General features: G+C 42.8%; 1 protein-coding gene across 1 annotated transcript in view; it reads right to left on the bottom strand.

The window, feature by feature from the left end:
* Positions 1-6086, bottom strand: part of DHX15 (DEAH-box helicase 15) — a 37859-nt gene extending 31773 nt beyond the window's left edge. The window contains exon 1 of the mRNA XM_070949082.1: positions 5991-6086. Within this exon, the coding sequence (XP_070805183.1) occupies positions 5991-6061 (71 nt within the window). The 5' untranslated portion in view covers positions 6062-6086. The remainder of the gene's footprint in view (positions 1-5990) is intronic.
* Positions 6087-24488: the final 18402 nt, after the last annotated feature.

The raw sequence follows: 24488 nt of genomic DNA on the forward strand, positions 1-24488 counted from the left end.
ACATGGAAGTCCAGTTGCCTCCTGAAAAAAAGCACCTTTGGGACAACCGTGATCTGGAGGACTGAGAAGCTCCATAGACAACATTTTCAGCGTTTATGGTGTTCAAGAACTAGAATGGGCAGAATGCAAAACCAGTTGCTCCCAACACTAAACCTCTGGTATCAGGCAGGTTCAGAGTGTTTGATTCCCAGAACAACCCTCGTCTTTATGTATCCTGATACCAACTGCTAAACAAGGCGGTATCGTCACCAGCATCAAATATCACTATTGATTGCGTAACTGAGGGCCGTTAATAGAAATAACAAAATGTGTTGCTTCATCTTTTGATTCTGGGGCAGGGAGTTTTTCTCCTACCAAAAAAAAAAAAGTTAATCCAAAGGGAAAGTCAATCCACAATTGTTGCCTCTAATTTCAGAAAGGGAGTAATATTCTACCTTAAATAAAATGCTGGTTGTGCTTCTTATATTGGGAGTGGGGGATGGGGTGGCTCATGCCTCAGTGACTTAATTTTTAAAATTATTAAATGACCACGCAAAATCTGTATTGACTGCCACACTAGAATTTAAAGCAAGCAGCTTTTGAAATTCGTGACAGGAAAAAATACTTTAAGGACCATATAAAGAAGAATATATTAAGCTGCCCAAATTCTGGTGTTAGTACAAGCACCCATGTCCAATCTTTTTATGAGGCCAGAGTTCCTATTAAACCTGCATATTACACTAATCACTATCCAAAGAATAAACTAAGAGTGGTAGGATACACATTCAATAACTTTCCTCACCTGAGTTTTCAGATGAATGTTTTAAAAATGTGCATTACAGCACTGGGAAAAGATACATCCATCTTAACAAAAATTAACTTTAAGAATGCAAAAGGCAAAATAATTAAATTAAATAGTGTTAAGAATAAAAATTAAATCTAATTAAAACCAAAATTATAACAATTGATGCAAGAACAAAAGCTGTTTTGTACTGCACAGGATGCCATTATCCTTGGAAAGTACTAAAGTTTTAATCAAGTACCAGCTTTTATGTTCTCCATTTAAAAAAGAAAAAAGAATGAATGAATATCATTGGGGAATTCCAATAGTTAAAAAATTGGCCCTGAAATAACAGAACAAATCCTGCTGACATTTGCCAATATTACAAATTATTTACGCTTTTCTTTGCAATTGTACGAAGGAATAAAAAACAGAAGACAACAAGTTATCATGGATGCCATAAACTTCTCAAGCTGCTCCTTGACAACTAATCTTTTTTGTGGATCTGAAATTTAACTAGCTCTGCAAGTGGAAATGTGTTGAAAGAAACACAAAACTCCCTGCAGCACAACTCCCTGGAACACAAAATAAAATTCGGAAACCTGACTTTCAAGTGATTTAATGGGCCTGAATGTTATACAGTCACTTGTGGAACAGGACTATCCTGACATTTTGACCAAATTAATGTTATCTTATTGTTATCACCAAATTGTAACTTTAAACCATCCAGAGTTCCAATCTCTGGATACTAGCTGCTTCTTCCCTTTGCAGCTCGTCCTCGACTTACAACAGTTCATTCAAGGTTGCAACAGCAATGAAAAATGTGACTGATGACCATTTTTCACACTTAGAACTGTTGTTGCAGCATTCCCTAGGGTCACGTGATAAAAAATTCAGACAGCTGGCAAATGACTCGCATTTATGACGGTCGCAGTGTCCTGGGATCATGTGATCCCCTTTTGTGACCGCAAAGTCAATGGGGGGAAACCAGTGTCACTTAATAACTGTAACTTAACTGCCATGATTCACTTAACAACTGTGTCAAGAAAGGTCGTAAAATGGGGCAAAACTCACTTAACAAATGCCTCGCTTAGCAACATTAATTTCAGGTTCAACTATGGCCATAAGTTGAGGACTGCCTGTATTTTTCTATAACCAAAGCGCAATCACTTTTAAAGCAGATTTACCCAGCAATGCTTATCACGTGTCCAGGAGCAATGCAGAAAAAAAATCCACCAAAATGGTCAGCTGATAAAAGAATTTCAAGTCAATTGAAAATTCAAGGGAGGGCAGAAAACTCATTTTTAAAAACCCCTCTAATAGCATGTATGGAAATCACTGTCACGGGGCAAAGTAACTTTTAAATGAAAAAAGTTGGGAAGGTGAAAACAGCTCTCAATGGCTGCAAACAAGGTCCAGAGTTTATTTATTTATTTTTGGTGCCCATCCCACCACAATGCAACTCTAGAGTTTACCACATTTAATGGTATACAGGCCTTAAGAAAGACGGTTTGCAATGGAAAGCCAATCAACCTTAAGTGAGGGAAGCTTTGCATGATCAGGTATGTACTGGTACAATTTTGTAGGCCTTGGTTTATAGTAGTAGTTAATAGTAATTTATTGAACTTGTATGCTGCTTGACTCTTGTTGACTCTGGGTGGTTTCCAACAATAAAAAACTTTCAATAAAATGAGATGGCAGGTGATGAAGTCAAATAGTACCTTTTCCAAAACGAAACTTGACTTTGGTTTTTTTTTCTTCATTTGAAAACATTCCACTTCTCATTCAAGAAGCTTCAATTGGAAACAAAAAGGCAAACATTTTCAAAGGAAAAAAAACAACCACAAGGAAGTCCAGTCGCCTTTTGGAAAAAAAGCATCTTTGGGATAACCATGACCTGGATGACTGAGGATCTCCACAGACATTCATCCAAATGTTATATCGTCACAACCCCCTCTCTCTTTCAAACTAGAATTAACTCACCCCAGTTAATTCACACAAAGCAACAGGGGAAGAGGTGCCCCCCCAAAAAACAAACTGGATTCAGACAGCAACAGCTTCTAATCCTCTCCAGCAAGAGCCTTTGCAAGGATCACGAAGGTTTTGCTGCATCAATTCTCTCCATCTGGTCTACTAACCCCCTACCCAAAAGAATGTTTTTAAAGAATGTTTTTAACAGAATAACAGAATTAGAAGGGACCTTGGAGGTCATCTAGAGATTCTAGACCAACCCCCTGCTCTATACCATTTCAGACATATGGCTGTCCAAACTCTTCTTAAAAACTTCTCAATGTTAGGAAATTTCTTATTTCCAGGTTGCTTCTCTCTCCTTGATGAGTTTCCACCCATTGCTTCTTGTCCTGCCTTCAGGTGCTTTGGAGAATAGCTTGACCCCCTCTTCTTTATGGCAGCCCCTCAAATACTGCTATCATGTCACCCCTGGTGCTTCTTTTCTGTAGACTGGCCAAACCCAAATCTGGCAACCGTTCTTTGTATTAGCCTCCAGCCCAATAATCATCCTTGCTACTATTCTCTGCACTCTTTCCAGAGTCTCAACATCTTTTGTATAATATGGTGAGACCAAATCTGGGTGCAATGTTCCAAGGCTGGTCTTACCAAGCCAGTCCATGCTGTGGGCCGTGGATTTCTGCATCTCTGGCAAATCAAAGCCTTATAAAGACATTATAAGGGCATTATAAGTATGTAAGAGCCCTGGTGGCACAGTGGTTAGAATGCAGTAGTGTAGACCAACTCACTGCACTGCCAGGAGTTCAATGACCGGCTCAAGGTTGACTCAACCTTCCGTCCTTCCGAGGTGGGTAAAATGAGGACCCAGATTGTTGGGGACAAGATGTCGACCCTGTAAACTTGCTTAGAAAGGGCTGCAAAAGCACCATGAAGCAATATAGAAGTCTAAATGCTATTGCTATTTTCCTCCCTTCTTGCCCCTTCTTTTTCCTCCTCTCTCCCTACCCTATCATTTCTCCTTCCTTCCTTCCTTCCTTCCTTCCTTCCTTCCATACCCACTGTAACTCTGCATGAGTTCATGCCGTTCTTCCCTCATTCTTTCTTTCCTTCCTTCCTTCCATACCCACTGTAACTCTGCATGAGTTCCTTCCTTCCTTCCATAAAGCACTATGAAGCGCTATATAATTGTAAGTGCTTTGCTATTATAAGGGCATTATAAAGGCACAATAAATGTATTATAAGGGCATCATGAAGACATTATAAAGGCATTACAAAGACACTATATTAAGCAGGGGTCTCCAAAACTTGGGAACTTTAAGACTTGTGGACTTCAACTCCCAGAATTCCCCAGCCAGCGAAGTCCACAAGTCTTAAAGTTTCCAAGTTTTGGAGACCCCTGATATAAAGGCACTATAAAGACATTATAAAGGCATTGCAAAGACACTATATAAAGGCACTATAAAGACATTATAAAGCCACTATATAAGGACATTTTAAAAACAATATGAACACAATATATATAAAGACATTATAAAGGCATTACAAGGGCATCATGAAGGATAAACTTGCTCCCATCGGGGCCTATAGAAGACCTCTCAAACCCAAGGAAGGAGACTCAAAAGGGCCGGGATCCTCGCGGGGGAGCCACGTGCGCCACCTGGGAATCTCCGCCAGCCCGACCTTGACCAGAAGGCCCTCCCCTTCCCTCCCTCCCTCCTCCTCTTCCTCCTCCTCCCTACCCTATCATTTCTCCTTCCTTCCTTCCTTCCTTCCATACCCACTGTAACTCTGCATGAGTTCATGTCCTTCTTCCCTCATTCGTTCTTTCCTTCCTTCCATACCCACTGTAACTCTGCATGAGTACATGCCTGCCTTCCTTCCGTAAAGCACTATGAAGCGCTATATAACTGTTGCTATTATAAGGGCATTATAAAGGCACAATAAAGGTATTATAAGGACATCATGAAGACATTATAAAGGCATTACAAAGACAGTATACAAAGCAGGGGTCTCCAAAACCTGGGAACTTTAAGACTTGTGGACTTCAACTCCCAGAATTCTGGAAGTTGCAGTCCACAAGTCTTAAAGTTCCCAAGTTTGGAGACCTCTGATATAAAGGCACTATAAAGACATTATAAGGGCATTACAAAGACACCATATAAGGACATTATAAATACACTATATAAGGACATTATAAATACACTATATAAGGACATTATAAAGACACTATAAAGACATTATAAAGGCATTGCAAAGACACTATATAAAGGCACTATAAAGACAATATAAAGGCACTATAAAGACACTACAAAGCCACTATATAAGGACATTTTAAAAACAATATAAAGGCACTATAAAGACATTATAAGGGCATTACAAAGACACCATATAAGGACATTATAAATACACTATATAAGGACATTATAAATACACTATATAAGGACATTATAAAGACACTATAAAGACATTATAAAGGCATTGCAAAGACACTATATAAAGGCACTATAAAGACAATATAAAGGCACTATAAAGACATTATAAGGGCATTACAAAGCCACTATATAAGGACATTATAAATACACTATGTAAGGACATTATAAAGACAATATAAAGGCACTGTAAGGGCATTACAAGGGCATTACAAAGACATTACAAAGACATTATATATGGACATTATAAAGACATTATAAGGGCATTAAAAAGACACTATATAAGGACATTATAAACACACTATAAAGACATTATAAAGGCATTGCAAAGCCACTATATAAAGGCACTATAAGTATAAAGGCACTATAAATATAAAGGCACTATAAAGACACTACAAAGCCACTATATAAGGACATTTTAAAAACAATATAAAGACATTATAAAGGCATTACGAGGGCATCAGGAAGGCTAAACTTGCTCCCATCGGGGCCTATAGAAGACCTCTCAAACCCAAGGAAGGAGACTCAAAAGGGCCGGGATCCTCGCGGGGGAGCCACGTGCGCCACCTGGGAAGCCTTGACCAGAAGGCCCTCCCCTCCCCCTCCCCCTCCTTCCTTCCTCTTCCTCCTCCTCCACTGGGGAGGCCTCAAAAGCGCCTTGGCAGCCCCCTCCCCGCCCCTCCCCTCCCCCACCGTCCGTAGGCCCTGACGCTGCTTCCCCCCTCCTCCCCTCCCCCCCCCCGCGCACACAAACAACCGCGGTCACGCGCGAGAGGCGGCGCTCCGTCTCCCCCCCCCACCTCGGTCCCGCCGCGCCCCCCCCCCTCGCTCACCCGTCGGAGGCGGCGCGCTTCTTGCTGGAGGCGTAGTCGTCGCCCAGGTCGAGGCGGTGGCGCTTGGACATGGCGGCGGGGGACGCCGACCCTGCCAGCCGGAGAGCGAGCGAGCGAGCAGCTAAAATGGCGGCCGGAAGGAAGCCGCGGGCGCCACCGGAAGCGCCGCGCGCGGTTGCGTGTGTGAGAGAAAGAGAGAGAAAGGGAGGGAGGGGAAAAAAAGAAGAAGCGGACCGGGTCCGTCCCCAAAACGCGTCCGGCTGGGGAACTTCCACCCCCACCACCACCCCGCGCGAAGGTTCCGGGCTGCTTTGGGTTCCTTTTTCCCCTCTCCTTCTGCCCTCGCTCCTTTTTCCCTGTCAACTCAATGAAGGGTTTGTTTGTTTTTTTTTCCTCTCCTTAAATCCCCTCTCAGGAGCAGAAGGAGCTAAGCTTCTCTTGGAGACTATGCACGAGTGTTTATTATGACGCATAGGATTATGAGAGGCAGCGTCAGGATGCACCTCTCCAGGCCATCTGCTCGTTTACAGTAGTGGCCAAAATTGTGGAAACCTTTTGGGAAAAGTGTATTTTGGAGGTTTGATGGCTAATAACACCACTTTTTTTTTTGTGGAGTTTCAAGAGAATCCTATTCCATTGCTGGAATGGCCTGGGAATAGCCCAGACCTTCTTCACCCAATGGAAAATCTATGGAGCCGACTAAAGAAACTGGTTAGTCAGAAGCGACCCAGCAATAAAACCCAGTTAATAGAAGCCATCATTCAATCTTGGTTTCACATGAGAACAGCTGCAGAACTAAAAGACTTGGTTCACTCCATGGGAAGACGTTGTAAGGCCGTCATTCATGCTAAAGGTTACCCAACTAAGTATTCACTGACATGGGGATCATTTTTGTACATCTCATTTTTTTCTATGGTGATCATTTTTGTATCTTGTTTTTTCTACGTGTTCAGATTTAACAGATTAACAGAGTCGGAAGGGACCTTATAGGTCATCTAGTCCAACCCCCCCAGCCAAGTAGGAGACCCTACACCATTTCTGATAAACGGCAGTCCAATCTCTTCTTGAAAGTCTCCAGTGATGAAGCTCCCACAACTTCTGTTCCATTGGTTGATTGTTCTCACTGTCAGAAAGTTCCTCCTCATTTCTAGGTTGAATCTCTCCTCGGTCAGTTTCCATCCATGATTCCTTGTCTGGCCTTCAGGTGCTTTGGAAAATAGCTTGACCCCCTTCTCCTCTCTGTAGCAGCTCCTCAAATATTGGAAGACTGCTCTCCTGTCTCCCCTGGTCCTTCTCTTCACTAGACCAGCCATGCCCAGTTCCTGCAACCGTTCTTCATAGGTTTCAGCCTCCAGTCCCCTCATCATCCTGGTTGCTCTTCTCTGCACTTTTTCTAGTCTCAACATCTTTTTTATAGTGTGGTGACCAAAACTGGATGCAGTACTCTAGGTGTGGTTTTTCACTTTTCCTCCTTATACTGTAACTGCTATTCTAATAGCAAGTCCTTCATGAAAGTTATTGCATGACATTCTTGATTAAATTATCTTTCCATTGATATATAATTTTATGGCACTACTCCAAAAAAAGGTGGTGTTATTAGCTAGTTTTAGAAAATACACTTTTCCCAAAAGCTTTCCACAATTTTGCCCACTACTGTAGTGCGCCAATGCCACCACTCTTTTACCTCATGAGATGAGAGAGGTTTTTTTAATTCCTCCTGGGGAATCTAGCTCACCCAGAAAAATGCCAGCACAATATGGTGCTGCTCAGGATCGCATTAAAGCTCTACTAACGTGCCTGAAATTCATTTAGGCGTCTTGTTATTCATCTTGTGCTATCGGTGGTGTGTAGCCCACAATGTTTAGATGGCAACTGAATGAGGACATGGAGCAGCTGAAGAAAAAAGAAAGCAATGCATTTCTTTGGAAACATTTCCCTATTATAGGACTTCCCCTTTTACTGAATTTCCTGACAAAGGAAAAAAATGTTGTCTCCAAGGATGTGTAGATGGACCAGACCCTCAGAAAGTGAATTACCCTTGAACAGTGTATAAAACAAGAGGCCAACATTTAATTCTCTACCTGATGGCAAGAGAAGCAGCAACTGATCAAGGAGAAATTCAACCTTAGAAATAAAGGAGGAATTTTATGTCAGTGAGAACAATTAATCACTGCCTCCAGAAGTTGTGGGTGCTCCAACACTGGAAGTTTCTAAGAAGAGACTGGACATCCACTTGACAGATAGTCTCCTGCTTGAGCAAGGGGTAGGACTAGAAGACCTCCAAGGTCCCTTCAACTCTTGTTAAATTCTGTATAAACTACAAAACGTGGTTTTGGAAGCACCCTGGCAAATTCAGGACCCTTAAGTAAGCCATGCAAGTCATGTGATGGCTTTGGACTCTCCTTGACTGGTGTTTCTCCTTCTATTTTTCCTCTTTTCAAATACAGGTATTTGAATTGAGTTCATTTAGTGACCGTTCAAAGTGACGACAGCACTGGAAAAATGACTCATGACCGTTGCAGTATCCCATGGTCACGTATTTTAACAACTGGGGCAATCGGAAAATCAAGCTCTTTGGTGATGGTTTTGTAGCCTTTACTATCGCCATGCTTGGCTATTACCTTCTTCCTTTCCTCCTCAGACAATTCTCTGACTTTCTCTCTCTTTTCCATATTCACTGTGCTACAGACAATGAAAAAAATATCTAAGGGAGTATTTTTCTCTATTCCAACAGGCTGAGTGACTAATGAGATTCAAGACAGTTGCAATACTCTTCTGCCTGGAAGGTCACTAATATTTATAATGTCTGTTAACTGCTGAAGAGGTACCAATATTTATGTCTGAGCCCTTTTCATTTGTTCCCTTATTTACAAGAACGTGTAAAGTCATATATAAAAAACAAAGTGTCTCCTCTGGATTACAGTGGCACATTTTGAGACACCAGAGGAATGCTTTTCAATGTGAAAAATCAGCGCAGAAACAGTGTATTTCATGTAATATATTTTATTTGAGCAAAATGTTACAATTAGGGTTATAATACATTTCATACAACGTACACAGAAACTGTCAAGGATTATCTTTACAGAGCCCCAGGGAACGGAGTTTGAATACCACAGGGTTATGAATTAAAGGTGATCATTTTTGCTATTTATGCTGGTTACTTCCAAACTATTTCACAGTGAATTGGAATTGGGGGGGGGGGATTTCCATCTATCAATTGCAAAAGACCACACTGCTTAGATCCACACATACACTACACAGATACATTATGATACACTAGATTCTCAGAAAGCTCAAACTGCCCAAGGAGCTGCTGATCAAGTTCTACAGAGGAATCATTGAGTCTGTCATCTGCACCTCCATAACTGTCTGGTTTGGTTCTGCAACCCAACAAGACAGACAGAGACTTCAGAGGATAATTAGAACTGCAGAAAAAACAATGGCTACCAACCTGCCTTCCATTGAGGACCTGTCTACTGCATGAGTCAAAAAGAGGGCTGTGAAAATATTTACAGACCCCTCACATCCTGGACATAAACTGTTTCAACTCCTACCCTCAGAACGACACTATAGAGCACTGCACACCAGAACAACTAGACACAAGGACAGTTTTTTCTCAAACGCCTTCACTCTGCTAAACAAATAATTCCCTCAACACTGTCAAACTATTCACATTAGGCTGCACTATTAATCTTCTCATCATTCCCACCACCCATCTCCTTCCATTTATTACTGTAACTTTGTTGCTTGTATCCTTACAATTTATATTGATAGTTTCCTGATTGCTTATTTGTACCCTATGACTATCATTAAGTGTTGTACCTTATGATTCTTTATGAATGTATCTTTTCTTTCATGTATACTGAGAGCATATGCACCAAGACAAATCCCTTGTGTGTCCAATCACTCTTGGCCAATAAAAAATTCTATTTGGAAAAAGTCAATGTTTATAAAGGCCAACACTAAAGAACTGGCAGCTGTGATTTCACATTGTTGTGAACAGTCAATAATTTATTAGTTGCATGCTGCTAGGCTCTCAGCAACTCTGGATGATTCCTAACAATCCAAGATCCTTATAATAAAATTTAACGGGAGTATGTATGTAGGAAATATAGCAAACACAATAATTAAAGAGGACTTCCCTCGCCAAAGGCCAGGGTAAAGACCCAGATAGTACATTATCACAACTGCCTCACTCTTTCAAAGTAAATTTTTTAAAAAGAAACTCTTTGCTTTCAGGGAAGCCACCGCACCCCAAAATTTAAAGATATCTGAAGCCAGAATCATTCTCATCTTGCTCTGTTCATACAAACAGGGTAACTTCCTTTCCAACAAGTTGGAGCAATATACCAAACAGTCGTTAATTACTGATTCCTCCAACGGAGGCTGTGAAAGGATGCCACATCAATGCCCTCACTATCTGATTTACAAATCCCTACAGAAAAAATATATATATTGAGGTCTTAACTACATTCAGGACTTTAAGAGTGCAAGTTAAAACTGTGACTCATCTTCTGACAGAAAGGAGTCTTCAAATACTTTGCCAGCATAGCAACCCTTCCAGCATGTTGAGACCAACTTTTGTAGCTGTACACAACAAAATTTCATTTTAATATATGGCGATCAGAATACATTGTGACAATAAAGTTATTCTATTATATTCTTCTTCTCTACACTCTATTCTAATCTTCATTCTCTTCTATATTGTTCTATTCTAATTATTTTTGACTGTATTCTATTCTAATTATTCTATTCTACTCTATTATTCTATTCTTCATTTCTTTACTCTTCTTCATTCTAATTATTCTCTTCTTCATTCTAATTATTATTCTACACTATTCTAATCTTCATTCTTATTTTATTCTAATTATTTTTATATTTTAATCTTCATTCTCTACTCTATTTTTTATTCTAATTATTCTACTCTATTCTAATCTTCATTCACTTCTATATTTTATTCTAATTTTTATATTCTAATCTTCATTCTCTTCTCTTCTATTTTTCATTCTATTCTATATTCTATTTTAGTCTTCATTCTATTCTAATTATTATTCTACTCTATTCTAATCTTCATTCTCTTCTGTATTTTATTCTAATTATTTTTATATTCTAACCTTCATTCTCCTCTACTCTCTATTTTTCATTCTATTCTACTCTATTCTAATCTTCATTTTCTTCTTTATTTTATTCTAATTATTCCTATTCTAGTCTTCATTCTCTTCTAGTCTAATTTATTCTATTCTATGCTCTTCTAATCCTCATTCTTTTATATTCTCTTCTCTTCTAATCTCCATTCTCTTCTATTTTTCATTCTAATTATCATTCTATTCTACTCATTCTCTTCTATATTCTATTTTTCATTCTAATTATTGTTCTATTCTACTCTTCTACTCATTCTCTTCTATATTCTATTTCTCATTCTATTTATTATTCTAGTCATTGCAATTATTATTCTACTCTACTATTCTAATCTTCATTCTATTCTATATTTTATTCCAATTAATTTTTATATTCTAACCTTCATTCTCCTCTCCAGTCTTCTATTTTTCATTCTAGTCTTTTCTATATTTTATTCTAATTATTCCTATTCTAGTCTTCATTCTCTTCTATTTTCTAATTTATTCTATTCTATGCTCTTCTAATCCTCATTCTTTTATGTTCTATTCTAATTATTCATCATTCTCTTCTATTTTTCATTCTAATTATCATTCTATTCTACTCATTCTCTTCTGATCTCCATTCTCTTCTATAGTCTCTTCCCTTGGCAGTGAAAGATAGATATTATGACTGATATGGTCGTATAAAGGCGGGCCAAAAGCGAGCCCAGGAGGGAGAGGGGGAGAGAGGCCTTCTTTCCTCCTTCTCCCCCCCCCTCCCCCCATCCCCAATTTAGCCGTGGCTGAGCCGCCTCTGGAGCTCCAGCTCGGCCTCTCCGAACGAAACCAGCGTCCCCAAGCAGTGCCGGCCTCCTTTTCCTCCTCCTCCGCCTCCTCCTCCTCCTCTTTCGGGGCAGTTTCCCGCCTCGGCCGGCCTTCGGTGGAACTGGGTCTCCCCTCAGTCCTCACCCAGCAACGGAGCGAGGGATCAGCTAAAATGGCGGCCGGAAGGAGGCCACCGGAAGCGCCACACGCGGGGCAGGGGAAGAGGGAAAGAGCGGGCCGGGTCCGTCCCCAAGACTCATCCGGCGGGGAAGCTCCGCCCCCCCGCGCGAGGGTTCCGGGATGCGCGCGAAGTGGGGGGGGGGGTCTTTCTCTGGCTGGGTCTGCGTAAGGCAGGGGTGTGGTTACTGAATTGCGGCTCCCCAAATCCGGCTCTCTCCTTTACAAGGCGTGTCCTGAGCCAAGCAGCCGGGGGTGGGGAGGGTCCCTGTTCTGCTTACGACAAAAATCCAGTGGTGTCTCCCATGCCCGGGAGGGTCAATTATGTGTGTGTGTGGAGGGTGGTGGTGGTCTCATTTGTGGCGAAGACCCTCAGTTAAGCCGAAGGTGCAAAGCTCCAGTCAGCCCATTGATTGCAGCAGATGGATCCTTTTACTTTCGCTTTCGCTTTCACTTTCGAATGAAAACTTGAATAGCAGAGTTGGAAAGGACCTTGGAGGTCTTCTAGTCCAGCCCCCTGCTCAGGCAGGAGACCTTAAACCATTTTTTTTCAATCAATCAAAATGGAGCTGGAAGGGATCTTGGAGGTCTTCTAGTCCAACTCCCTGCTCAAGCAGGAGACCTTAAACCATTTCAAACAATCATTCAATCAATCAATCAATCAATCAATCAGAACAGAGCTGGAAGGGACCTTGGAGGTCTTCTAGTCCAGCCCCCTGCTCAAGCAGGAGACCTTAAACCATTTCTTTCAATCAATCGATCAGAATGGAGCTGGAAGGGACCTTGGAGGTCTTCTAGTCCAACCCCTTGCTCAGGCAGGAAACCCGTGTTGGCGAACCTATGGAACGAGTGCCGGAAGCGGCATGCAGAATCATCCCGTGAGGGATGCGTAGCCTCGCTGGCTCCTCTTCCACATTCCTGTGCACACACATGTGCCGGTCAGCTGGTCTTCGCACGCATGGGAGCGCCAAAACCCGGAAGAGCAGTGTTCTATCGTGCATGCGTGTGCTGGTCCCTGAACTTCCGGGTTTCTGTCATTCAAATGCTTAACAGCCAGCTGTTGGGTGCGCATCTGTGCTGGAAACCGGAAGTTTGGGTGCATGCACAACAGAATGCTGTTTTTCTGGGTTTCAGCGCTTCCTTGCGTGCGAAGGCCACCGAGGCCACGCGGTCCAGGCAGGATGGTTTTGCGTGCCGTTTCCAGGGTGCAGGTCAGCACGCGATAACATAAAAGATTAGTCATCACATAACCATTTCAAACACATGGTTGTCCAACCTCTTCTTAAAAACCTCCAGTGTTGGAGCACTCACAACTCCAGGAGGCACATCGTTCCTCTAGACCAGGGGTTCCCAAAGGATTATGAGACGATATTCTAGGGGGTGCAAAAACCTGGGTTTAGAAGTTGCAAAGTTATAATGTATATACATAATATACAGTTCTACAGAGGAATTCTTGAGTCTGTCATCTGCACCTCCATAACTGTCTGGTTTGGTTCTGCAACCCAACAAGACAGACACAGACTTCAGAGGATAATTAGAACTGCAGAAAAAACCATGGCTACCAACCAGCCTTCCATGGAGGACCTGTATACTGCACGAGTCAAAAAGAGGGCTGGGAAAATATCTACAGACCCCTCGCATCCTGGACGTAAATTGTTTCAACTCCTACCCTCAAAACGACACTATAGAGCACTGCACACCAGAACAACTAGACACAAGGACAGTTTTTCCCTGAATGCCATCACTCTGCTAAACAAATAATTCCCTCAACACTGTCAAACTATTCACTAAGTCTGCACTACTATTAATCTTCTCATCGTTCCCACCTCCCATCTCCTCCCACTTATGACTGTATGACTGTAACTTTGTTGCTGGTATCCTTAAGATTTATATTGACTGTTTCCGTATGACTATCATTAAGTGTTGTACCTTATGATTCTTGATGAATGTATCTTTCCTTTTATGTACACTGAGAGTGTATGCACCAAGACAAATTCCTTGTGTGTCCAATCACACTTGGCCAATACAAAATTCTATTCTATTCTATTCTATTCTATTCTATTCTATTCTATTCTATTCTATTCTATTCTATTCCATTCCATTCCATTCCATTCCAATATTCTATTCTATTCTATTCTATTCTATTCTATTCTATTCCATTCCATTCCATTCCATTCCAATATTCTATTCTATTCTATTCTATTCTATTCTATTCTATTCTATTCTATTCTATTCTATTCTATTCTATTCTATTCTATTCTAATTATACACATATAATTATTTACTAAGGGGTGTGCGAATACATCAGAAGCATTCTAGGGGTGCGGGGCATAGAAAAGGTTGGGAACCCCTGCTCTAGATATACCCAATTCCTGCAACTGTTCTTTGTATGTTTTAGCATGAATGAATGAATGAATGAATGAATGAATGAATGAATGAATGAATGAAATATTGATAGAAAATGTTGGAAGAAAAATCCATCTAGTTCAGTTCCAAGCTGGGAAAAAGGCACTGAAGATAAGATGGAGGCTGATTGGAAAGAAATTTATTTATTGATGAAATAGAACAATCAACCACATGTGATTCTGGGCAGCTGAACAACTTACTAGCTAGATCAGTGCCAGGATTTTTATACAGGTCCTGAAATGCTGCTGGAGGGGGTAGGGTTGTGTAATGAATGTTCTGAATGGGTGTTGGGCAATTCCTATTGAGGCTAATGGCTTTCCTCCTGGGCTGTGATGGCGGCAGGTGGTTCAGAGAACCGGTAGCAAAAATCTACACCTACCCCATTCCTCTATTGCATTTATTTTATTCAATTTATATCCCGCCCTCCTCCTAGTGGACTTAGGGCGGTGCACAGCCGGAACTAAAACACATACCAATACAAAATTTAAAATTTGTTTTTCTTTCTTTTTTAGAAAGGTTTTAACATTCTGTTCCAAAACCAGGGACAAATGAATCGCCCTCCACGGAGGTGCTGGCAGGTGGTATCTTCTCACGCTGCACCTGTGCTGCTTGGAAGAAACAGACCGTACGCTCTTTAGCCCTTTGATGTGGATGAAATTCTCCCTGTCAGCTGCCAAACGTGCATTGTATTTGTGCAAAACTTTATGGAATGCATGGAGAACAACGAGGAAAGGAAACACAAGTCAAGATGTTAAGAGATCTGAGTTAGAAAACTAAGCAGGCAGTCATATATGGGGAAGGAAGAAGGAAGGCAGAAAAGAGATGAGAAAACGTAAGAAACTTTTTCCCATCAAGCATCATTAGCTACTACCGTGTTTCCCCCAAAATAAGACCAGGTCTTATATTAATTTTTGCATGATGGCTTATTTTCCGGTTAGGTCTTATTTTGGGGGGAATACAGTACTAAACGCCTCCGTCTGCTGACAAATTTAACTGGGGCTTATTTTGGGGGTAGGGCTTATATTACGAGCATCCTGAAAAATCATGCTAGGGCTTATTTTCCAGTTGGGTCTTATTTTCGGGAAAACAGGGTAGTTGATTTTTAAATTTTCTGTGGCATCTATGTCTCTGTAGCAGGGAGCATATATAGAGTTAATCCTCGATTTACAGCCACGATTGAGCCCACAATTTCTGCTGCTAAGTGAGATGTGCGTTAAGTGAGTCTTGCCCCATTTTACAACCTATCCTGCCACAGTGATTAAATGATTCACTGCAGTTCTTTTAAGTTAGTGTTTGTTAAATGAATCTGGCATCCCGCATTGTTTGTTTGTTTGCTTGTTTGTTTGTTTGTTTGTTTGTTTGTTTTATTAGATTTATATGCCGCCCTACTCCCGAAGGACTCAGGGCGGTGAACAATTTAGCCCGAGACAAATTTAAAACATCCCAATAATTTAAAAACAGATTTAAAATTTTCAATTTAAAAGAAAAAGGGAAAGGTTAGGCCAGGCCAGCTTGCTGGGATAGTAAGGTCTTTAGAGCGCGGCGGAAAGTATGCAGATCCGGGATCGTCCGTATCTCCAGGGGGAGCTCGTTCCAGATAGTAGGTGCCCCCACAGAGAAGGCTCTCCCCCTGGGGGCTGCCAGTCGACATCTGTGGGCGTGGCTTGGTGGGCATGGCAGGGAAAGATACTGCAAAATCCCCATTCCCACCCCACTCCAGGGCCAGCCAGAGGTGGCATTTGCCGGTTCTCTGAACTACTCAAACTTTCCGCTACCGGTTCTCCAGAACCTATCAGAACCTGCTGGATTTCACCCCTGCCTTCTATCCTGCAGCCAGCCTCCGTTTTATTTCCAGCGTCTTACTTCCAGCTTGGAACCGGATCAGATTTTTCTTCCAACAAGTCTTAACACATCTTCTATAATTCTGTGGCTTGACTAATTACAACGAATGAAATGTGCCAGAAAGGGGTGGAATGTGGCACTTTTCCCCCCCAATAAGTAATCACAAAACAAGAAGTGATTCACTGCCTCTTTACTGCACCCATTCCGACCATATCTTAAAGGCTGCACCCTGAAATTTGCATTTCCTAGCAGTTAGTGGTGTTTGTCTTTCCAACAATTACGGGGTGCTACCACCATGTACCTTTAACGCGCACATTTATTTACGGATGCAATAAAAATTGGGTACGAACGCATCGTCCCGGGACCTGTGAAATTTAACAGACATCGTTTTTTCCAGAGGCTAGCTGCATAACCTTAAATAACTTCTTAGCATCTCACAGAGTCGGTACTCAAAAGAGCAGTTTCATTGTTTAGAAACGACAACCGGCAGGCCAAAAGAAATGGCGTGCAGGAGCATGCGCGCGCACAGGCAAACACAGAGAGAGAGAGAGAGAGAAGGAGGGAGGGAGAGAGAAAGAGAGAGAGAGAGATTCTCTGTCTCTTCCCCCTCTCCCTCCCTCCATCTCTCTCCCTCTCCCTTTCCCTCTCTCTCCCTCTCTTCCTCCTTTTATTAATTCAATTTTTATTTATTAATTCAATTTGTATGCCGCCCCTTCTCTCTCTCCCTCTCTGTCACTCTCACTCTCCCTCCCTCTCTCGCTCTTGCTCTCCCTTTCCCCCTCTCTCTCTGTCGCTCTCCCTTTCTCTCCCTTTCCCTCCCTCTCTCTCTCTCTTGCTCCCTCTTTCCCTCTCTCTCTCCCTCTCTCTTTCCCTCCCTCTCCCTCTCTCCCTCCCTATGTCTCACTCTCTCGCTCTCCCTCTCTCTCTCCCTTTCCCTCTCCCTCCCTCTCTCTTTCCCTCCCTCTCCCTCTCTCCCTCCCTATGTCTCAGTCTCTCGCTCTCCTTCTCTCTCTCCCTTTCCCTCTCCCTCCCTCCCTCTCTCTCTGTCCCTTCCTGTCTCTCCCTCTCTTTATACAATCAAGGATTGTACTTTTGGTTTTTCCTGCCCAAAACGTTGCTTTTCTCCCCATTAAATTTCATGTTGTTGGAGAGGGCCCATTGTTCAAGTCTGTCAAGATCATTTTGGATCCTGAGTTTGTCTTCTGGGGTGTCGCAGAAAAATAAAAGAGATGAATTTCGAAATCAGAAAAAGCTTTATTTTGGCCAAAAGGTTCAGACATGCATTCTGTTTTACATTCTGAACAAAAGACCTTCTTTAAGACACCTATCTTTATAGTAACAAAAAACAGGAAATGTGAAATAAACCTCCTATGTGCTAGGCTCTCTCCCTCCTCCAATTATTGCCTGAACAGGAAGGTTAGTTAATTCTTGCGGTTTGACTTCTTGAACTCTCCAACTGTAGAATAGTGTGTAACCTTGCGGTTTAACTTTTTGAACCCAGCAACTGTCTTTTATATTAATTAGTCAAGGGGCCCTTCAGAGGTCATCTAGGCTGACCCCGTATTATTTAATTCTTATATTCAATTTCACTTTACGTTCTGCCTTAGGGGTGTTGGCTGCTCCTGCCATCTTAGTGTCACCTGAAAATTGGATGGATTCCCCTTCTATTCCCTCATTTTCTTCTCATTTTGCTCTGTCAAAATTTGGATCGGGAGCTTGGTCTGCTCTGGTTCTTGGGAGCACCTTCTTTACACAAAGGCACCTGTACTGTTGCCTGCCCTGCTGGATGAGTGCTCTTTAAAATGTCCGTTTCCAGGGTCATCATTATGAAAAATAAAGTATCCCATCCCATCCAAACAGAAGCGCGGCAGGAAGGGAGACGGAGCGGATGTAATTCTAGAACGAGAAAGGAGTGAAATTCGTCTCCGATGTGAAATGATTTCTCTTCTCCGATCCCCACAACCATTTTTTATCTCTCGTCACCCTTTAACCGGAATCCAACTGAAGTCATGGAGTCTAAATAAGCTGTGAGTAATTAAAGGACTCACAGCCAAGTATTCTGCTACCATCTGACTACCAGTAAAACAGGCAATACACTTGCCAATTCGGAATAGTCACTTAGAAGCCCTGTTGAAAGTAAAACAAAAGCTTAACAATGACAACAACAACAACAACAATTAAAACACATCTGCAAACATTCCCCTGGCATCATAACACACACTGATCTTCCAGATGTATGAAGAACCAACGAGTAAGGTTCATTAAGGACTGCTTAAGAATAACAGAGTTGGAAGGGACCTTGGAAGTCTTCTAGTCAACTACCTAGACTTGTGATGGCTAACCTTTTTGCCATCACGTGCCGGGGGAGTCAGGGGAGATTTGCCCATGCACGTGCCCACACCCATAATTCTATGCGCCACCCGTCCCCCCCCCCCCCACTCCTGGCACACGATGGCCCGGTAGGCCTGTTTTTCTTTCTCAACTGGCTCCAGATCCTCTCTATGCATCTGGGGAGGGTGAAAACAGCCTTCCCCACCACGTCGGAGGCCCTCCGGAGGCCTGAAACGGCCCATTTCCCAACTCCCGGTTGGACAGGAAGTGACCTTTTTTGCTGTCCCAAGCCTCCAGAGCCCCTCTAGGAGTCTAGAGCTGAGCTGGCGTGCCCATTGATATGGCTACGCGTGCCAACTGTGGCACGCGTGCCATAGGTTCACCATCACGGCCCTATACCATTCCAGATAAATCTTGTCCAATACCTTCTTAAAATCCTCCAGTGTTGGAGTATTCAAATCCTTGAGTCTAGAGGCAAGTCCTTCTACTGGTTAATTGTTCCTAACTGTTAGGAAATTTCTCCTTAGTTCTTGGTTGCTTCTCCCCTTGATGAGTTTCCATCCATTGCTTCTTCTCCTGCGTTCAGGTGCTTTGGAGAGCTTGACTCCTTCGTCTGTGATTCTTGATGAACGTATCTTTTCTTTTATGTACACTGAGAGCCTATGCACCAAGACAAATTCCTTGTGTGTCCAATCACACTTGGCCAATAAAGAATTCTATTCTATTCTATTCTATTCTATTCTATTCTATTCTATTCTATTCTATTCTATTCTATTCTATTCTATTCCTATTCTATTCTATTCTATTCTATTCTATTCTACTCTACTCTACTCTACTCTACTCTACTCTACTCTACTCTTACCTAATCCTTCATTACATTATTCTATTCTATTCTATTCTATTCTACTCTATTCTTTATTCCAATATTCTATTCTATTCTATTCTATTCTATTCTATTCTATTCTATTCTATTCTATTCTATTCTATTCTATTATTTGTGGCAGCCCCTGAGATATTGGAAGACTGCTATCATGTCACCCCTAGTCCTTCTTTTCACTAAACTAGACATACCCAATTCCAGGAACTGTCTTTTATATGTTTTAGCCTCCAGTCCACTAGTCATTCTTGTTGCTCTTCTCTGCTCTCTTTCCAGAGTCTGGAACATTGAACATCTTTTTTACATCATGGCGACCCAAATTGGAGGCACTATTCCAAGTGTGGCCTTATCAAGGCATTATAAAGCAGTATTAACACTTCAGGTGATCTTGATTGGATCCCTCTGTTAATGTAATTTAGGATTGCATTGGCTTTTTGGGCTGCTCTCCCACACAGCTGGATCATATTTAAGTGATTGTCCACTAGGACTCCAAGGTCCTTCTCCCAGTTGCGGCTATTGAGCTTGTATACAACCAAGGAATTCTTATCGACAAAAGCCCAGAATTTGTTCAGCATCTGCAACAAATGGTTGGGGGGGCTTTGGCAAATGGTATTTACTCTCTTTTAATTACCCAGCAAGATTAGTGTTTGTGGTCTGACTAAGTAGGTCAGCAAGGCAGGCCTGAAAATTAATTGCGTTATTGCCTAGCTGTGATTTATGTAGTTTTGAAGACATAATTTTGTATCTGTGTATTAAAGCTTCAGCTTTTCGAAGCGGTTCATTTTTAAAAGATCTATTAGCATCATCAAGGCAGTATTTTTTTTTTTTTTATTGTGAATAAAACAGACAGTCGGTTAGTCACACTGCTTTGCATTTATCATCTGCTGCATTGATGGAGATAGCTCTCGGCAGATCTGCAGAATGCGGATTTTCACCCCGAAGGGCCCTTGCTTCACAGATCAACTGATGTGCGTTCTGGAAAATAAAGGGACCAGTCTTTCTTTATTCACATCATGCTGTCCAAGGGTGATGGGAATTGTAGTCCGATAGATCGGGACATCAGTGAGTTGAGGTGCATTTGTAGATCACCTCTTTCATCTATGCATAAAATTGCAGATTTCATTACCTACTTCCAAAACACTCCAAAAAAAGGAGGGGGAAACACTTAACTGTTTTGTTTTGTTTTGTTTTCCAGATCTGAGGTGAGACTAGAACTCACAAGCGCCTAGTTTCTAGCCTGGAGCCTTAACTACTTGGCCAGTGTTTCAGCCTTGCTGAAGGACTCGGTTTCATGGTCTAGTTTACCCCTGTCATAAAAATATCTCAATAAAAGAAACAGGAGACATCAACACAAATAGTAATTCTTACTTTAAGATTCAGAGGTTTATTTCATGAGCAATTTGGAACATGGGCTGTTTCTTTTTTATTATTATTATTAATCATATTTCTATGCTGCCCACTCTCCGAGGACTCTGGACGGCTTACACCAAAGACAGTATACTAAATAGTATATTGCCCCCAACAATCTGGGTCCTCATTTTGCCCACCTCGGAAGGATGGAAGGCTGAGTCAACCTTGAGCCGGTGAGATTTGATCCGCTGATCTGCTGAACTAGCAGTCAGCTGAAGTAGCTGCAGTACTTCTTGCTGCTTGCTGCAAGGAGGTAAGCTGCTGGGAGGCAGAGGCCAAAGGGTGGGGGCCAATGGGTGGGCGGCGCTACATTCGGTGTATAAGACGTACCCAAATTTTCATCCCCATTTGGGGGGGGGAAGGTGCATCTTATATTCCAAAAAATACAGTACCCTGAAAATTCATCCTGGACGCTCTTTAACACCCTCAACAGAGAGATACATTTCGCTGTTATTAAATTCTTTAAACAGGACCGCAAATTTCTAAGACAGGTTGCTCCCCAGCCTACTCTGGCACCCGTTTCCACGGTTGGAAATCTAAGCTTGGCTAGCAACCACCAAAAGCACAGGAAGAGCCTTGGTGGTGCAGCTGACTAAGTGCTGTTAAAGTAGCACCAGCTGCCTGCAATTATAGCAAGTTCAAATCTCGCCAGGCTCAAGGTCGACTCAGCCTTCCATCCTTCCGAGGTAGGTAAAATGAGGACCCAGATTGTGGGGGCAATAAGCTGACTTTGTATAAAAAAAGAACACCGCTTAGGGGGGCCCCCAAAAGCCCTACTAAGCAGGTATATACAAAAGTATGAAGGCTACTGCTTAACGCATTGTAAGCCGCCCTGAGTCTCCGGAGAAGGGCGGCATATAAATCGAGCCAATCAATCAATCAATCAATCAATCAGAGCGAAAGAAATCTGGCCGAATTTTTTTTCCCCTCTCTAATTTTTGCTCTACTGTTCTCCCACCTCCCTTCCCTCGCTGATGGCCCTGTGTCTTGGAATCCTTCCTTCTTTTTTTTTTCCTCCAAATTCCACGATTGTGCAAAATGTTCCCCCGTCCTCCCAGATATTTCCTTCCAGAAATGTTAGCAAAAGACAAAACTCCCTGCCGACGTCTGGGAAAAAAAAGTTCCCACCGCTGTCTGTAGAAGGCAACTGCTCCTGTCCTTGATGCAACCTAGACCTCATCACGTGGCTGTAAGGAAATACAGATCCCAGGACTTATATTTCCCCCTGCTCACCCTGCACCCTCCTGGTTTCCTTTGGCCGCAACTATTTATTTTGGATGTGATATCAAATGCCGTTTGCTCAGCTAGCATTAGGCTTGGCTCAGCACTTCTTTTTTCTCTGAGGCATTCCAGCTTCAACAGGCTGGTTCCTGACCTTCCCGTTAAGCCAGGAGGAGTTTTCAAGTTCAGACTTCAAGACTCCGGGGCCCATCATCCTCAAATCCGATCGCTGGGACTCACCATCGTGGCAAAGCAACAGGAGGTGAATAGTTGTATGTGTCCTGGTCTTCTCTCCTGGTATAGCATAGGTCAGGGGTCGGCAACCTTAAACCCTCAAAGAGCCACAAAGGTCCTAACCGGAAGCCCCCCCCCCTGTTTAATTCTGGAGCCGACCGGAAGCCCAGTTCCCCCACCATAGAGTCTCCTCCTAGTGCGGTGTCCTTTTTCCTCTACCTGTCCTAACCAAAAGCCCTATCAATTGTGGAGCTGACCGGAAAACCCGTCCCTTGCCATAGAGTCTCCTCCTGGCACGCCATGCTTCCCCACCACGCAACAACTGCAGCGATTCACTTAACAACTGTAGCAAGGAAAGTCGTAAAATGGGACTCACTTAAGAAATGTCTCACTTAGCGACCAAAGTTTTGGGCTCAATGGTGGTCGTAATTCGAGGATTGCCTTTAATTTCCTTCCATCATCCAGCCAATGGATTGGGACAAAGTAGCAGGAACTTTATGACAAAACATAGTTAATCCTAGTTAATCAGTTTATGATTTAATCCTGGATCAACTGAAATTTCTGAAGTATTTTGTCTAGGAGACGCAATCCATTTGTTTTCTGTCCTGTTCTGAGCCAGCTCCCCAAACATGACAAACCCTCTGAAGTGAACTCAATGATTCCTTTATTAGGAGCACCAGCAGCTCCGGCAAAAAGTTTCTCTCAACGCAGACTAATAAGTCTGTCCGTCAGAGAGATGAATAGTATTTGCCACATCTATTCATCTCCGCACCCTGCCTTTGATCCCCAGAGCTAGGGTGGGGCTTCGCTAGCAGCGGTGGCTCTTCCGTCCTGAGGACCGGCCCATAGATTTCCACTGCTCTTCTCTCCTCTGCCTTCTGCACATCCATGTGTCAGGCACTGGACCCAGCTGTTCCTCCTCTTCCTCATCAGCCACCTCCAGACCTGGGGGCTGTTGAATCTCCATCTGAGGGCTGATGGACGGCCCAGGCTCCCCCCCCCTCTCTCTCTCTGTGTGTCTCTCTCTCTGCCAGCTCCATTCCCTCTTCCCCGTCGGAGCTCCCAGGTTGCCTTAATGCTGACCCCAACTCCCACGCCCCCTCCTCCTCTTCCTCTGATTCGGCTGCTGGAGGGACCGCAGCCCGACAGGCTACAACACATCCAATGGATTGGATGGCCATGACCTTCACATTTCTTTTGAAGTCTGTTTTTTCCCCAAAATCCCTCAAAGATCCAACAGTCAGTTGCAGATTGGCTCAAGTGGGGGGGGGGAGAAATACAGTGTGAAAAATGCATCTCCCCAGAATTTTTGCTTAAGGTCAGATGTGGGTTTTGCACTTTGCGTTTTCTTGTTGCCTCGGTGGCTCAGTGGCTAAGACAACTGAGCTTGCCGGCCAGAAAGGTCAGCAGTTCGGTGGTTCGAATCCCTAGTACAGGTCTCCTGCGTGAGCAGGGGGCTGGACTAGATGACCTCCAAGGTTCCCTTCCAACTCTACTACTCTTTTGAAGCCTAAAGCCGCTCCAGTTCCCCAATTATTTGTTTTCCTCCATTTGCCGTTCTAAGAAAATTTCTATTCGGCATCGAGAGTTCTCTGTGCAAACATTTGTTTTAATTGTGCTAGAATGAAACATCTGGAAGAGTCTGGAAAGCTGCCACGAAAGCTGGAAGGCAATCTTCTTGTCACATTGTGGATGGAATGGGTCTGTTTGCGATGGGGATCCAACCCTCTGGCCAGCTCACTCTCTAAACGCATCGAACAACTGCTGTCATAAACAAATAAGACCCTTTTTTCCCCCCACCCTAAGTATGCAAAACACAAATCTGTTTGTTGGAAAAAATCTGTGCCTGCTTATTGTCTATTTTCCTGAAGGCCAGACAAGGAATAAGGGATGGAAACTGAATAAAGAGAGATTCAACCTAGAAATAAGGAGAAATTTTCTAACAGTGAGAACAATCAATCCATGGAACAGAACAGGGGTCGGTTCTACTTACCTTACTACCGGTTCTCTTTGTGTTCGTGCTTTGCACGCAATCGCTGCGCACATGCTCGGTTCGCTCGCAGGACACCAAACTTCCGC

This window comes from Pituophis catenifer, unplaced genomic scaffold (genome assembly GCF_029215685.1).
Source record: "Pituophis catenifer annectens isolate HBS135680 unplaced genomic scaffold, rPitCat1.0.hap2 SCAF_8, whole genome shotgun sequence".
Lineage (NCBI taxonomy): Eukaryota > Metazoa > Chordata > Lepidosauria > Squamata > Colubridae > Pituophis > Pituophis catenifer.